The 14,974-nt window shown below is 32.8% G+C and overlaps 1 protein-coding gene across 1 annotated transcript; it reads left to right on the forward strand.

Moving 5' to 3' along the window:
* The first annotated feature begins 1,381 nt into the window (after positions 1–1,381).
* LOC147404697 (high mobility group B protein 9-like) lies at positions 1,382–13,810 on the forward strand. Its single transcript, XM_086440752.1, has 6 exons — positions 1,382–1,611; positions 4,261–4,339; positions 4,934–5,108; positions 6,433–6,588; positions 12,368–12,756; positions 13,476–13,810. Exons 1-6 carry the CDS (start codon positions 1,445–1,447, stop codon positions 13,635–13,637), a joined length of 1,128 nt encoding a protein of 375 aa, XP_086296878.1. The 5' UTR covers positions 1,382–1,444; the 3' UTR covers positions 13,638–13,810.
* Positions 13,811–14,974: the final 1,164 nt, after the last annotated feature.

The raw sequence follows: 14,974 nt of genomic DNA on the forward strand, positions 1-14,974 counted from the left end.
AAATGTCGACCTCGACGTTGTAATACCTACTTGTTTTCATTTTTTTTTTTGAGTTTTTTCAACTAAAATAAATGGAAAGATCAACTTAAAACTTGATATAACGATTTGTGTAAATGATTTCAAACCCAAAAGAATCATTCTTGATTGATTTTCATTCAAAAAGGAAGCAAAACAATTGAAAAAATCATAATTTTTTACATACATCTTCAAAATACTTGAAAATGACTTCTTCTTCCTTCTCAAATCCCTTTCATTGGAATGACGTCTCAAAAACTCGATCGGGATATTGAAAATGTAATTTTTTTGGGCAAAAATGATGACTTTGAATGGTTAAGAAAATTTCGACATTTTAATCAATAGAAATGTCTGGAATGGAGTTCAAGAACTATTTAAAAAAGAGGGACTTACTAAATGTACCATTTTGATAACCCACAAGCATAAAGAACTAAATTGAAAGAAAATTAGCGCTAGAAACTATTAAGTAATTTTCTTAAAATGGAAAGCTATCCCAAACATTCATCACATCCATAGTAATATGTTTGAAGAGTAATGCTGTGAAGTGACCTCAAGTTTATACCTTGGAAGTATGTAAGAATTATAGATACTTTACCTTTCTAAAAAGATAATGCTGAAGTAACATTAAAATGTACATCGTGAGAAGTATTTCTGACAAAGATATGTAGCTTGATGAAAAGCATTTATGATTTTAGCTCACATCCATGTTAAAAATGTCCCCCTCAATGTACATTTTCAATATTACTCAGCATGAGTCTTTTAAAAAGCAGTTTTCTTTTTATATAATCTACATGGAGTCATGTTTAACCCAACCAAGACGATTCATTCACCCTTCACAAACTAATTCGTTCAGTCCCTCCAAAATCCTAATTAACCGAGATACAGAACAATGAGCCACATCAAGATATGAAGATGAGTACGTGAGTAGTAACCTTGGTGCACTTGAAATGTACCATATACACACAACCTCACCAAAAAGGTCATAAGATCTTGTCAAAATTTACGGCTAAGGGTACAATCAGATATGAATAGAGATACGTTACGTTTAAACAATATAACTCTTTGAGAGATGTCAGAAAATGAGTCAGATTTTTCTCAGGTAGGTAGTAGGGCAAGAGATGTAATTATGACCCTCTCCCTATATAATTAAATATCCCTCCCTCTTCTCTGACCTTATTCAGAGTTTACCCATTAATAATAATAACCCCCCCTCCCTGCCCAACCTCAATAAAAGCCAAAACCTCATAACCGTTTCCTTACACGTGTCCATCTCTTTTATCTCTCTTTTCTTACACACAACATTTATCATTAACCCACCCTACTTGTTATTAATCTCTACTTTATTTTCCCTCTCTTTGTCTTCACCAACACAGTAACAACCCCCCCCACCTTCTCTTCGATTTCGTTGGCTTTGGTCGCTTGGAGAAGAATGACTTCGTCGGAGAAGATAATTACGGAAATGCCACTGGGAGGTGGAATGGTGGAGGATAAGCGTTATCCTACGCCTCAAGCTTCTCATGATGAAGTTGTTAAAGATCCCACGCTTTTCATGGATTCTCTAAGGTGTTTTCACTCTTTGATGGGTTCAAGATTTATGTAAGTTTCTTAGCATTTTTTTTTTTTAAAGAAAAAATATTTATCTTTGTTGGTTGGGATATATTTATATGTTTACATAATGTGGTTGGATTGATCTGCGTTTTAAATCCGGCCTAGACTGGTGATCGGGTCCACTGGAAACTTCAATGAAGTTGGTTTGGTTTTGCAAGTGTTTTCTCTTTTATGAAAATGAAAGAAGGTTTTTTTTACTATGTCGGTTCAATCAAACCATCAGTCCGGTTTTTTCAGGTTCTTAATTCTCTCGTAATATTATAAGATTTGTTTATTAAAAAAAAAAAAAACAAAAAAGTTAAATCTTCATTTGTTTTTTTTAATCAAATGTAAAAGGGCTTTCTCTGTTGTTTTTTCTGGAGAAGAACTTTGAAAATGCCTTTTTTCTGATGTATTGTCTGTAAATTCTGTTCGGGCAATGAACCGTCAGTTTTTGTTTGTATCATCTATTATGACTGTATATATATATATTATAGAAAAAAAAAATTGTATTGTATTTATAAGGTTTTTTTTTAATAAACAAAATCGGTCAATTGAAGTATTGAACTAGGGTGGGTACGGCCGTGGTCGGACCAATTTCACAAATATTTGATATTTCAATTTGATGATCAACCGGTTTCAAAAACATCGTCAAAGTAGTAAGTAGCAAGGAATAGGTCAATTTCTTTCACAAATATTAGATATAGGAATTTTGTAGGATATTTTGATTTTTCTCAACTCCCCTGGAGATATTGCATGTTAAACAGCCCTCGCTAGATTACACACATTTTTGAACTTATTCCATCGACTACTACTTCATTGAAGCGAAAACATTGAATGACAAAAATAACCCTCTCTCTTAAACCGATTTTACTTATGCCACAGGTTGATGGCCCCCACCAAATATGCTCACCGCTCCTACTTACTCAATTTACCCGCCTACGAGGTCTCTGCACCCACATTACTTTTCACTAATACCCTCATTGAATTTCTTTCCACACCCACCATCTAATCGACAGCCCATGTAACAATAATCCATTTCTCCCCTCCTCTTACTCTTCATCCTTCTTCTTCTTCTTGTCTCTTGTCAAATTTATCTCCTTTTGAGTTTGTGAGAGGTTGAATCAATGGATATTAGGTTCTAAGGTTGTTTTTCTTATAAAATATTGTTGTTTATTTTATTTTATTTGCATTTAATCATAAAAAACACAATGGAAAAACCAACATTAAAACCTTCAAAAACGACGATTTCGAATTTAAGAATTCAAAGGTTTTTTTTTTTTTTTGTAAGTTATGTTCGGTAGGTTTAGACCGAACTTGTTTTAGAACATTCGGTAGGTACCTATTGAACCTATTGAACAAAATCTATCAAAGAACATAACTTGTTTTTTAGTGCTCAGGTATGTTTCCACCTAAATAGTTTTGTAATGTTCGGTAGGTTTAGACCGAATTTACTAAAACAAATTTGATATGAACCTACCAAACAAAATTGTAAAAAGACTCCGAGTTCTTTGATTCGAAAATGTCGTTTTTGAAGGTTTTTAATGAATGATTTTTCCATTGTCTTTGATGATTAAATGCAAAAACGTAAAAAAATAATATAAGAAGAGAATTTTGAAAGAAAAAAAACCTTAAAATTTAATATCCATTGATTCAATCTCTTACAAACTCAAAAGGAGATGAAGTTGAAGAAGAAGAACAAGAAAATTGAGGGGGAGAGATATAGATGGTGGAGAAGGAGAGAATGGATAGAGAAGATGGTTTAGATTTTTAGATCGATAATAGATGGAGAAGATGGTGGGTGTATGGAGACGGGTAAAGATGTATCTTCTATATATATATATATAAAATAATAAGTGGGAACAGTGAGCGATTTGGTGGGCACAAGTAGCCGGTCCCACTTATAGTTAGGTTTCCCAATAGATTAGATCAAACCCTTAAATCAAATCAGTTCTGATATGATAACTAAGGGTCTAGATCCAGGATTTGAATTCCGTCTTGGATCAACCATTTTTTGATCTGTGAGGATCCATCTAAATAACTATGGGTCTTTAGATCCAAAATTTAGATTTGTTTTCCAGTGTTGAGATTGGACAATGATAATACTATCCAATCAGGTATGAACCAAATAGACACCTATAAGCCTAAGGGTCTCAATGGGTCCCCATTAAACCAAATCCGAAGTCAGGATTGATTACAGGTCAAATCTAAACTAGGGCTGGCCAAACCCAAACCCGATGGGTTGAACCCGACCTTGGGTTAGGTTTGGGCATAGTTAGCTTGGACTCGGTCTCTGGTTCGGGCAACAAAACCAAATGCCTGACCCACATCGAATTGGGTTGGGTTCGGGCTATAGGCATTGGGCAACCCAATTTACCCGAACCCAAACTTAATATGGCTATAATTTAAAAATATTTCTTATATCTTAGCTTCCTTTGCATTTATTTAGTATGCATATCTTTGTTTCTCTATATCTCGAAACTAATGGGCAATTATTTTCATAAAATAAACAATTGTTTTGTTATAAATGCTTGTCTAGTCTAATCTAATTCTATCTTGACATATTATGTAAATTAATATGCAATATTAACGGGGAAGATGGGTTCAAAAACACATTTTTATATGGGTTTTAAAATTTATGTTTTGGATGTTGGGAAGGATCCCGGTGATTGGAGGGAAGGAGCTGGACTTGCATCTTCTATACGTGGAAGTTACCAAAAGAGGTGGTTTTCAAAAGGTTAGTTACATTCTAATTTTGAAATATCCCTCCAGGTTTCAGTATATATTTGAGATACTTCATGTAATGTTATAAAACTGAAGTATATCTCTCTCCCTTGACTGTTAGTCTCATATGAAGGACTAAAGAAATTTTTTAATGACTAAAATACCCTCATAACATGCTTGACTCCCCCTTTCCTTCTTCAACGTCTAGAAATTTGAAAATGAGATAGATCTCAAACCAGAAAACCCCTCTACCTACCATAAAAGCCAAGGAACCCTTATTACAATTTTGTTGAAAATTTGTCGAAAAGGGAATATTTTCAACAATTGAGTATCTTATTAATTGTTGATTTTTCAATAATTAACTGATCGATTTGTTAAATTAATTGCCATTTTTTGGTATGCAACATCTTCCACTATATTATATTTATTACAATTTATATTCCCTAAATTTTGTCAAATTATAAACCAAAAAATCAAAGAAGCATCTCTTGATTATCCTTTTTATTTTTTTTAACTTTCTCTCTTTAATATATATATATATATATATATATATATTTTTAATTAATTATAATAAACACTATAACTGTTTGTTATTATGGACGGACAGGTGGTTGAAGAAAAGAAATGGAGGGATGTGAGCAAAGTTTTCAGCTTATCTCCAACTGCAACAAGTGCTTCTTATGTGTTGAGGAAACACTACTTGAGCCTTCTCCAACACTTTGAGCAGGTCTACTTTTTTAAGCTACAGGGTCCCCTGTTCACTCCAACTGGACCAGGAGCAGGTAATTAAATTAAAAAACTAACAAGTAAAAAAAGTAAGACCCCTCGTTTTTGTTTATTTATTAACATTTGAGATACCTACCCTTCTTTTTCAAACTGATGACATATAACCCCCCCCCTTTTGACAGGGGCATTTTATGAGAATGCCCACATCTTCACCATCTTGCCAAAATCTCTTTTCTTCCTTAAAAAATCTATTCTATGCAATCTTCACGTTTAAAAAAAAAATATAATAAATAAATTAAAAATCATTATTTATTTAGTAATCCTTGATTCCTCTATTAAGAAAGAAAAATCTTTATTTTTCCTTCAAAAGACTCAGTCTTTGATCCTTGATTTATTTCATATAGTCTGATATCACTTAGGTTAAAAAAAAAAAAAACAGAAAGAAAGCTGTTATTGGTACTCCAACTTTTACTTATTACACCTCAATTAAAAATAATAAGGGAATGATTGAGTATAAGTAAAAGGTGGGGTGCCAATAGAAACTCTCTTTATATATTTATTTATTTGCTAGACTTGTATTTTTTGGGTTTAGGATTTTATATGAACCTAATCATAATTGTAAACAACTACTGAAATTGTTTGAATGAGTGTTGTGATGTTGAAATTATAATTTTAGCTAAACCTTTGTAATGTTTAAAGAGTGTTTTAATCTTTAATTGAGGTGTGAAAAATGATTTAAAAAATTGGGATGTGATAACTAAAAGTTGGGGTGCCAATAGTAGATCTATAAAAAAAGAAGTTATTTTCTCTTAGAGAGGTTATATATAAATATATATTAAAGAAAAGAAAATTAGTTAATTAATGAACAAATCTTAAAGGACAAAAATCAAAAGCTTTTTCTGAAGAAATATTAGCATTATTTGGTTATACTGTCATTTTTGTGTTAGGCTCTATCTGTCATTGGGTTGAGACTTGAAAACGTCAGGTGTGTATTATCTATATCTGTATTGAGAGGATAATATAAAGAAATGGCCTTTTGGTAAAAGAGGCAGCAAAGTACAAAGGGTATATTTATTATATATAAATTCATTTCCTTTTTTTTAAGTATCTCACATCATAAGATCATGGTCAAGGGGCAGCCATCGATTTGAAAACGCAGTAGGAGAGAGGAGGGTGTAACTCAAAGATCCACCGAATCTATATAAGGGTTATTTCTAAATTACCCAAAAACTATTTTCTCTGCACAAATGATTCTCTTTCTCAACAACTGGGTTTCTCTTTTTGTCTCTGATCAGTCTCTTTTTGTCCTTCTAATTATGTTATTTTGTTGGTTTTTCTTTTTATTTATAAAAAAAATAAATTGATGGTCTTTGTTGGCAGTTTCATTGTCCATAAAGAGCCCATCATACAGCAGACCTGAAAAGCCTGATTTCATCGATTCTACTTCTGATTCCATGCTCCTCATACAACAACAACAACAACATCAACAGAACACTTTGACGGGGACAACAGATTCTCCCGATTTGCAAAATGAAGGTATGCAATTTATATTGAACTTACCGAGTTGTCTCGGATAAGTCAACTCGTCTCACTAATCTATTATAAACTAGATTGGGTGATGCTGATTCAAAATAAAATCTCTTTTATAGATAAGAAATATTTTAGAGAAACCCCCTTTCCTTACTAAGATAGTGACGAAAAAGCCCTTTCTAATCCTCATCTACCATAAAAAAAATCTCGAGATGCACAAAACAAGACCTGAAACTTTTTTATGAATCTCACGGACTTGTTTTATGAATCTCGAGGTCGTTTTTTTTTTTTGATTGTGGACGAGACTTAATAGACTGGAAAAAAAAAAAAAACACTTAACTGACATGGACATGTTTTAGAACTAAATATTTTTTTCCCATGAGATACACATAATATATTATTCCTCTACGCACATTCAATGTCAGTAGAGTATCTTTTATTTTGTTAATCAGTTTCGTATTATTCATTTATTTAAAAGAATTAATTATTTCACCGAAAAATAAAGGAGTTGCTATTGGCACTCCAACTTTTACTTATTATACCCAGTTAAAAATAAATAAAATAAGTGAATGGCTAAGAATAAGTAAACTTTGGGGTGCCAATAGAAACTCTCATTTTTTATTTTTTTATTTTGTGCTCAATTAATAATTTTTATTTTTTTGGATTTAAGATTTTAAATGAGTCTAATCATATTATAAACATTTATTGAAATTATTTGAATGTGTTATAATGTTGAGATTATTCTCTGAGCCAAATAAAATAAGTGAATGGCTAAGAATAACTAAACGTTGGGGTGCCAATAGAAGCTCTCATTTTTTTAATTTTTTTCTTTTTGTGCTCAATTAATAATTTTTATTTTTTTGGATTTAAGATTTTAAATGAGCCTAATCATATTATAAACATTTATTGAAATTATTTGAATGTGTTATAATGTTGAGATTATTCTCTGAGCCAAATAAAATAAATAAAATAAATGAATGGCTAAGAATAACTAAACGTTGGGGTGCCAATAGAAGTTCTCTAATTTTTTTTTCTTTTTTTGCTCAATTAATAATTTTTATTTTTTTGGATTTAAGATTTTAAATGAGCCTAATCATATTATAAACATTTACTGAAATTGTTTGAATGTGTTATAATGTTGAGATTATTCTCTGAGCCAAACCTTTGTCATGTTTGTGTTTTAATAGTTAATTGTGGTGACAAATAATTTAAGAAACTGCGGTACAAGTCGGGGTGCCGATGGTAGGAAAAAAAAAAAAGAACAAGAAAAAATCACCCAGTTGTACTGGTGGATTCCTTAAGAAGTTGATTTGAAGAGAAGCCATAGGAAATATAGATCCCTGGACAAATTTGTACATCTCTCCCCCTCTCATTTCATCTGTTTGTTGGTTGGACAATTCAGCGTCCAACGTCATTGAACTTTAGAAAAAGTCTTGAGACTTTTGGAAGCAGGTTTACCCTAGCGAACATGATCTATATATATATAGTGTTCCCCTGAATCACTGCTGATCATCATTAAAACTTGCAGCGTAGCATAGCTTCGACAGTTAAGATTTATTAATGTAGTCAACTGTGTATTCGTAGATTTAAATGCTAGTTCTGATCTTCTTCTGTGTAATTGGATGGTCACGTGTACGGCTCAAGCATGAACGAGTATGACTGTGTTACTGTGCTAGTGTCGGTTGCTGGTTGGGGCTAACCTAGGCTGCGTGTGGGCCCTACCCTATCAGTGCTTATAGGGGCTTGTTTGGCAGTCGGAACTAAAGGATAAATATCCTGGATTTAGAGCTTACACGCATCTTATGATCCTTGGAAATTAGGATAATTATAAAAGCACCACACGAATTAATAAGAGCAACCCACGTCATAACTGAATTGTTTTCTCTTGGGTTAAAAGTTTTGGAATGAGCAGAGATCATCCTCACCAAAAATCAGCTCATTTCGAAACTTCTAACCACAACAAAACTGATTTAAAAAAAAGAAGATGATTTACGATTCTTGAACCTTGTTTTAATGGGGTTAGAAGTTTTGGAATGGGCTGATTTTTAGTGAGGATGATCTCCTTCCTCATCCAAAATCAGCTCATTCTCAATCTTTTAAATTATATAAGACAAAACAATTTGGCTATGGTGTGAGTTGCCCTTATTGATTCGGGAGCGTGCTTTCCTAATTACCCTTGAATTAGGATTATATCCCGGTTGCCCCTTCTGTGAAGAACTTTGTGTAGTCTCTTCTTATACCAGCTAGGGACGATGTTATCACCCTGTTAACCAAACATGCCCAAAGAGTCCTTTTAGCATAAAAATGGTCTATGTTTGCATATATTCTTCCTGGGCATTTTAATGAAACACCCATGTGTTCATCTCCATATATTCTTTGGTGATTAAAGATATCCCTCCTTTTAAGGTGAATATTTGAAATATCCTTGTGTGTTTTCAAATTGGTGACATGCCCTCTTGACTGAGGTCTTCCCCAATATTTTAATTTATGTCATCTTAAACCTATAACAAAAAAATCCCTTGATTTCAAAGCTCTTCAACCATCCTAAAGGTGGGATAGGGAGTAGGGTGAATGTTTTTTGCTCAAAAATTTTGATATCTACCAATCACATGAATTGACTTGATGATGTGGCATGCAGTGAAGAGCCTGTGAGCACTATGACAAAAATAAAAAAAATTCTTTGAACAAAAAATATCTTGTGTAAATTATTGGTTTTCTTGAAAAAAAAAAAATCTTAAAAAGAGAATACCGAGCTTAAGGTGGGATGTTATGAGTTTGAAAACATATGGATAACTCACATAGAGGGGTATGTCTAAATGTTCTCATGTTCCTATATATATATGGGGACGGATCATGGGACTTGTGTAAAAACAATGTAATAATAAAAAAAAAATTCAAAATATGGGTTAGAGGTCTTGGAATGATCTGATTTTTTTGTGAGGATGTTCTTTATGATGAGAAGATCATCCCAAAAAAAAATCAGTCCAATATGAAACTTGTTACCCCATCAAAAGTGATTTGGAATGTGACTGTCGATTTTTTACCAATAATAGAGAACATCCTCACAAAAAATCAGCTCAATCCAAAACCTCTAATCCATATTTTGAACAGCCATTGTTTTTTACATATGTCCCTTGATCCACCCCATATATATATATATATATATATATATGATTCAACAGTCCTAAAGTTTGCCGAGTTTGGTGCCAAACATTTTTAAAAATAGGGGTTAGAAGCTTTGGAATGAGCTGATTTTTTGTGAGGATGATCTCTATGATAAGGAGATCATCCTCACCAAAAATCAGCCTATTCCAAAACTTCTAACCCCATCAAAAGTGATTTACAAAAATTGAACGGTCCACAATTCTTCAACTTGTAAACTAGGGTTAGAAGTTTCAAAATGAGCTGATTTTTTGTGTGGATCTCTTCACCGTAGAGATCATCCTCACAAAAAATCAGCCTATTCCAAAACTTCTAACCCCATCAAAAGTGATTTACAAAAAATGTTTGGCACCAAACTTGGCGAACTTTAGGGCTGTCGAACTGTTCCTTATATATATATATATATATATATACAGTTCAGCGGCCCTAACATTTACCCAGTTTCGTGCCAAGCTTTTACGGCCGTAAGATAGGGACGCATCTGACGGTTAAGAGAGATGTTTACGGTTTTAAAATAAAACGTAAGTAATTACAGAACGCCCCCTCATCAATTTTTATTTCTTTTAAAAAATTCCTCTTAACAAGTTCCTTTCTTCTTTTTCTTCGATCTCTGTCTGTAAACCAAGTTACAGACGTAATTTACGAGAACCTCTCTCTCTCAAGTTTTAGATCGAAGCCTCTTTGGAATGAAATCCTCTCTCTCCCATTTTATCCAAAATGGGCATACCCTGATACCCATTTTCATAAATCCTCCAAATGATAATCAAAAGGTTTACTTCAATTGGCCATATGTCATGAGAGAGAGATTAGATTCTTTGATCTTGGTTATTGCTCTTGGATTTCTGAAAATGACTTTCACTTCAGATACAACCCCTTGCAAGCCATTTTCCAAGCATAGTTTTATGGCTTCATCCAATAAATTCCTTCTAACGTCTGAGTAAATTTTCGATCCCCCATTTGTGAGAAAGAGCACTTGATTAAGCAACCACATTAGTAAACTTGAGTATTTGAACAAAATAAATTATCTCTAATTAAAGGGTAATGTCATAAAAAATTGAAAATCGATTTGATTAAAAGTTCATAATCATTAATCATAAAAAGAGAGTATAATTAGAAATACAAAAATCTCTTACAGAATAGGTTTTTTGCAATTTCCTGATCAGCTCTGTTGCACTTGGTTGGAAAGACGAGAAGATGATCGGTCTCTCTTTGGCATACTCAAAAATCACATGCCCATATAAATTGACTATAATTAGAACAAACCCATATAAATTTAGCCGGGCTGGGCTAACAGCACGTGGAGAACGACGGCGAGAGAGGGTTTAGAGAGAGACAACGATGTAACTTGAGAGAGAGAGACGACGAGAGTGCGACGACGATGGCGAAAGTATGTGAAACTTGGGGGAAAGAGAGAAAGGTTCTCGTAAGTTACGTCTGTAACTTGGTTTACAGATAGAGATCGAAGAAGAAGAAGAAAGGAACTTGTTAAGAGGGATTTTTTAGAAGAAATAAAAATTGATGAGGGGGTATTCTGTAATTACTTACGTTTTATTTTAAAATCGTAAATATCTCTCTTAACCGTCAAATGCGTCCCTATCTTACGGCCGTAAAAGCTTGGCACGAAACTAGGTAAATGTTAGGGCCGTTGAACTGCCCCATATATATATATATATATATATATATATATATATATAGGGTCCCGTTCAGCAACAAACATTTTGGCAAAACATTTTTCAAAATATGGGTTAGAGGTTTTGGAATGGGCTGATTTTTGGTGAGGATGATCTCTACGGTGAGGAGATCATCCTCACTAAAAATCAGCCCATTCCAAAACTTCTAGCCCCAGTTTACAAGTTGAAAAATCGTGGACCGTCCATCTTTTGTAAACCATTTTTGATGGGGTTAGAAGTTTTGGAATGGGCTGATTTTTGATGATGATGATCTCCTCACCGTAGAGATCATCCTCACCAAAAATCAGCCCATTCCAAAACCTCTAACCCATGTTTTGAAAAATGTTTGCCAAAATGTCTGTTGTTGAACATTTCCCATATATATATATATATATATATATATAATTCTGACTTGTTGGTACTAAGTAGGTACTCAAAGTCAACTCACTCTTCAAACTCATCAAGTTGACTTGTAAACTCTATACATTGCCTTGGAAACTTTGGTTGAAATATTTCAGAATTTTGTAAAAATTACATCTTTACTATAATTACTGATTGGGGACTATTATTGACACAAAAGATAACATTCAATACGTTTTTTTATTTTTTATTTTTTACATTACAATAACTAATCATAGTTAATTTAAAAAAAAAAGGGATTTTTCATTATAGACCACCTAACTTCTTTTAAAATTATACTATCTATTTGGAATTTCTAAACTTAAGTTTTTAAATTACATATAAAGAAAGTACCAAGCTTACATGTGTACTTTATTTTTACTTTTTATTACTCAGGTGCAAGTGCATGGCAGCCCGCTAGTTGTAAATAATGTGATTTTAAAAATTAAAATATTTATAAGTCCGACATATATATATTGATTCATCGGTGTTTGATTATATGAATTCTTGAGTTGGTCTTTTAAAGCATTCGAGTTTTGCCTCCGCATCTACAGTTGTCCATGTGAGGGGAATCATTGATGGAAAATTTGACTGCGGTTATTTGGTATCGGTGAAATGGGGTTCAAAAACCCTTCACGGAGTAGTTTACCATCCACATGCTTCTTCAACTTGTGCTTCAGCCCAACCCAACAATGCCATTGTCCCTTATGATTTGTCTCCTCTTCCTACTGCTTACAATAGTAGTAATAGGAAGAGGAGATGGCGGCGCAGAAGAGGCGGTGGTGGTGGGGATCCAGGGCGCCCGAAACCAAACCGGAGTGGTTACAACTTTTTCTTCGCTGAAAAGCATTCAAAGCTCAAGTCGTTGTACCCAAACAGAGAAAGAGAGTTTACTAAAATGATTGGAGAATCATGGAGTCAACTTAGCCAAGAAGAAAGGATGGTAAGTAAAGATATCTATTGTTTTTAATTATGCTGAAGTATTTAAGGTTTGGATATTATGTGAAAAAAAGGGGGTAAATTCTACTAAACTTGGTGTCGAATTTATCCATTTTTTCATGTAGTGGGATCTCACAGTAATTGACCGATATCCTTGTTTGATTGATTTAGATATGCCCCTCCCAAGTTTTGGATAATATTTGCCACCCTACCCTCTCTTCCTCTTTCTTTCTTATAGACCGAGCAATGGAACTCATCTTCAACTCGTGGCCTAGCCCCTTATTTTTTTTGTTTCCTAATCTGAGTAATTTAAATTTCTTGGGTAAATGTTTGTTACCCTCATCTTCAATCAATCTTATGCGTCTATGTACTTCAACCATTAAAAAGCTCAATAACAAAATAGGATTTTCTTTAAGGAAAGGATGGAATGAAGATTAGATTCACAATAATTTATCAAGGTCTTTTTTACTTGAGGTTGCAGATGAGGGGCTTTAGGTCATTTTCTATTACTAATTATAAGAAAGGATGAGAATGTCATCAGTTTGAAAATATTCATCATGAAAGCATGGACCTAAAATGGTCCTGAGTCTCAAATAATTTCATTATAATTTAGACATTTATTTCCTTCAGGTTTTGGGGGTGTATATTTGAGATTATTGCCATGTCCCGATGTTAGTTATTATTTCATTGATTTTTACCGCCTTGTGTATTATGGCTGTTTAGGTTTATCAGAACATTGGGCTGAAGGATAAGGAGAGATACAAAAGAGAGATGAAGGAATACAAGGAGAGCTTGAATCCTTTGCAGGCCCCCCCCATGGAACATGGAACAAGTGATCCTTCACATGAAACAGAAATGAAGACCAACTCGACCAAAGAAATCTGATACTTTAATAATGTCATTAATTAAGAATTTTTATATACAAAAATACTTGCCTTTAGTAGATAGATAGATAGATAGATAGATAGATGTTCTTACTTTTGTTAGAGATATACCATCTTTCTTTCTTTCATCTTATCATTAGAATTTTATATACAAATACTTGGTTTAGTTGTTCATAATTTTGTCGTCACAAAAACCCTATTTTGATCTTTATGTACGTTGGTTTGTTAAAATGGGGGTTGGGTTACGAAAATGATTAGTGTTCTGCTGAACCAACCATGTTTTTTATAAGCAAAAATTACTTAAAAGGGACACTGGCGGAAGGATTTAGCTCGAGTTTTGAGCCGATGCTTGATAGTTTCTTTTCTTATTCCTCTCTCAATCTCACAACAGGTTATAATACTTTTTAAATAACTTAACTACCATTTTTTTTCATCTTCTTTACATACTTAGGTTTTCCATCAGAGATTTCAATCATTTTTGACAAATTTTATTTTTTCGTGAATGATGAAAGGAAATGATTTATTTCTAGTTCCAACATTTAGACTTATTTTTTGAATTATTCCAATGATTTAGAATAAAAAAAAAACGAAGAATGAAGTCAACATTCAAATTTTTTGTTTTTTATTTATTTATATTGTTGAGCTCGTGCACTTTTTATTATTGAATTTGACAATTTTTAAAAGAATGTTGAACCCAAAAATAAAAAAGTGGTGGGTTCGATGCTAGTAAAACTCACCCATTTTCATTTTTTGAATAAAATACATGGAAGATTAACTAAAAACTTGACCGATCAAGTTGTGTGGATGATTTCAAATTAAAAGAACCATCTTTGATCGATTTTTAGTAAAAAACAAAATAAAAGAAATGAAAAAAATCTTTAAACTTTTTTGCATACATCTTCAAAATGCTTGAAAAATCCTTGAAAATGGTTTCATCTTCTTTTTCAAATTCTTTCCATCAAAATGGAGTCTCCAAAATTCAATTAGGATGTCGTAAATCCAATATTTTTGGATGAAAATGTTGAGTTCGAATTATAAGGGTGGTTTCAACCTTTCAATTGTAAGAAATGTGTGGAGTGGGGTTTAGGGACTGGTTAGAAATAAACGTTTTACTAAATAGACTATTAAGAGAACACCTAAAACTTAGGGACAAATTAGAAAAAAATCCCTCTACTAGGGCCCTTCAAGTAATTTTCCCTTTTTAAAATAAATAAAGTTACTAAACTAATCATGTTTTTTTAAAAAAAAAAAATAATTACCGTGGAGGTCAAATTTGTGATTGAACTTGACATCTAATTTTTAGTAAGATCATTCACCAAAAAATCGTAGAAATAATGA

This window comes from Akebia trifoliata, chromosome 4 (genome assembly GCF_017979445.1).
Source record: "Akebia trifoliata isolate Shusen 1 chromosome 4, ASM1797944v1, whole genome shotgun sequence".
Taxonomy (NCBI): Eukaryota; Viridiplantae; Streptophyta; class Magnoliopsida; order Ranunculales; family Lardizabalaceae; genus Akebia; species Akebia trifoliata.

Bases quoted from the DNA above. Each gene is read 5' to 3' on its own strand.
- LOC147404697 (XM_086440752.1), top strand. From the start codon at position 1,445: ATGACTTCGTCGGAGAAGATAATTACGGAAATGCCACTGGGAGGTGGA. The intron at 4,340-4,933 runs GTTAGTTACATT...ATGGACGGACAG, and splicing joins AAAGAGGTGGTTTTCAAAAG to GTGGTTGAAGAAAAGAAATG. The intron at 5,109-6,432 runs GTAATTAAATTA...CTTTGTTGGCAG, and splicing joins TCCAACTGGACCAGGAGCAG to TTTCATTGTCCATAAAGAGC.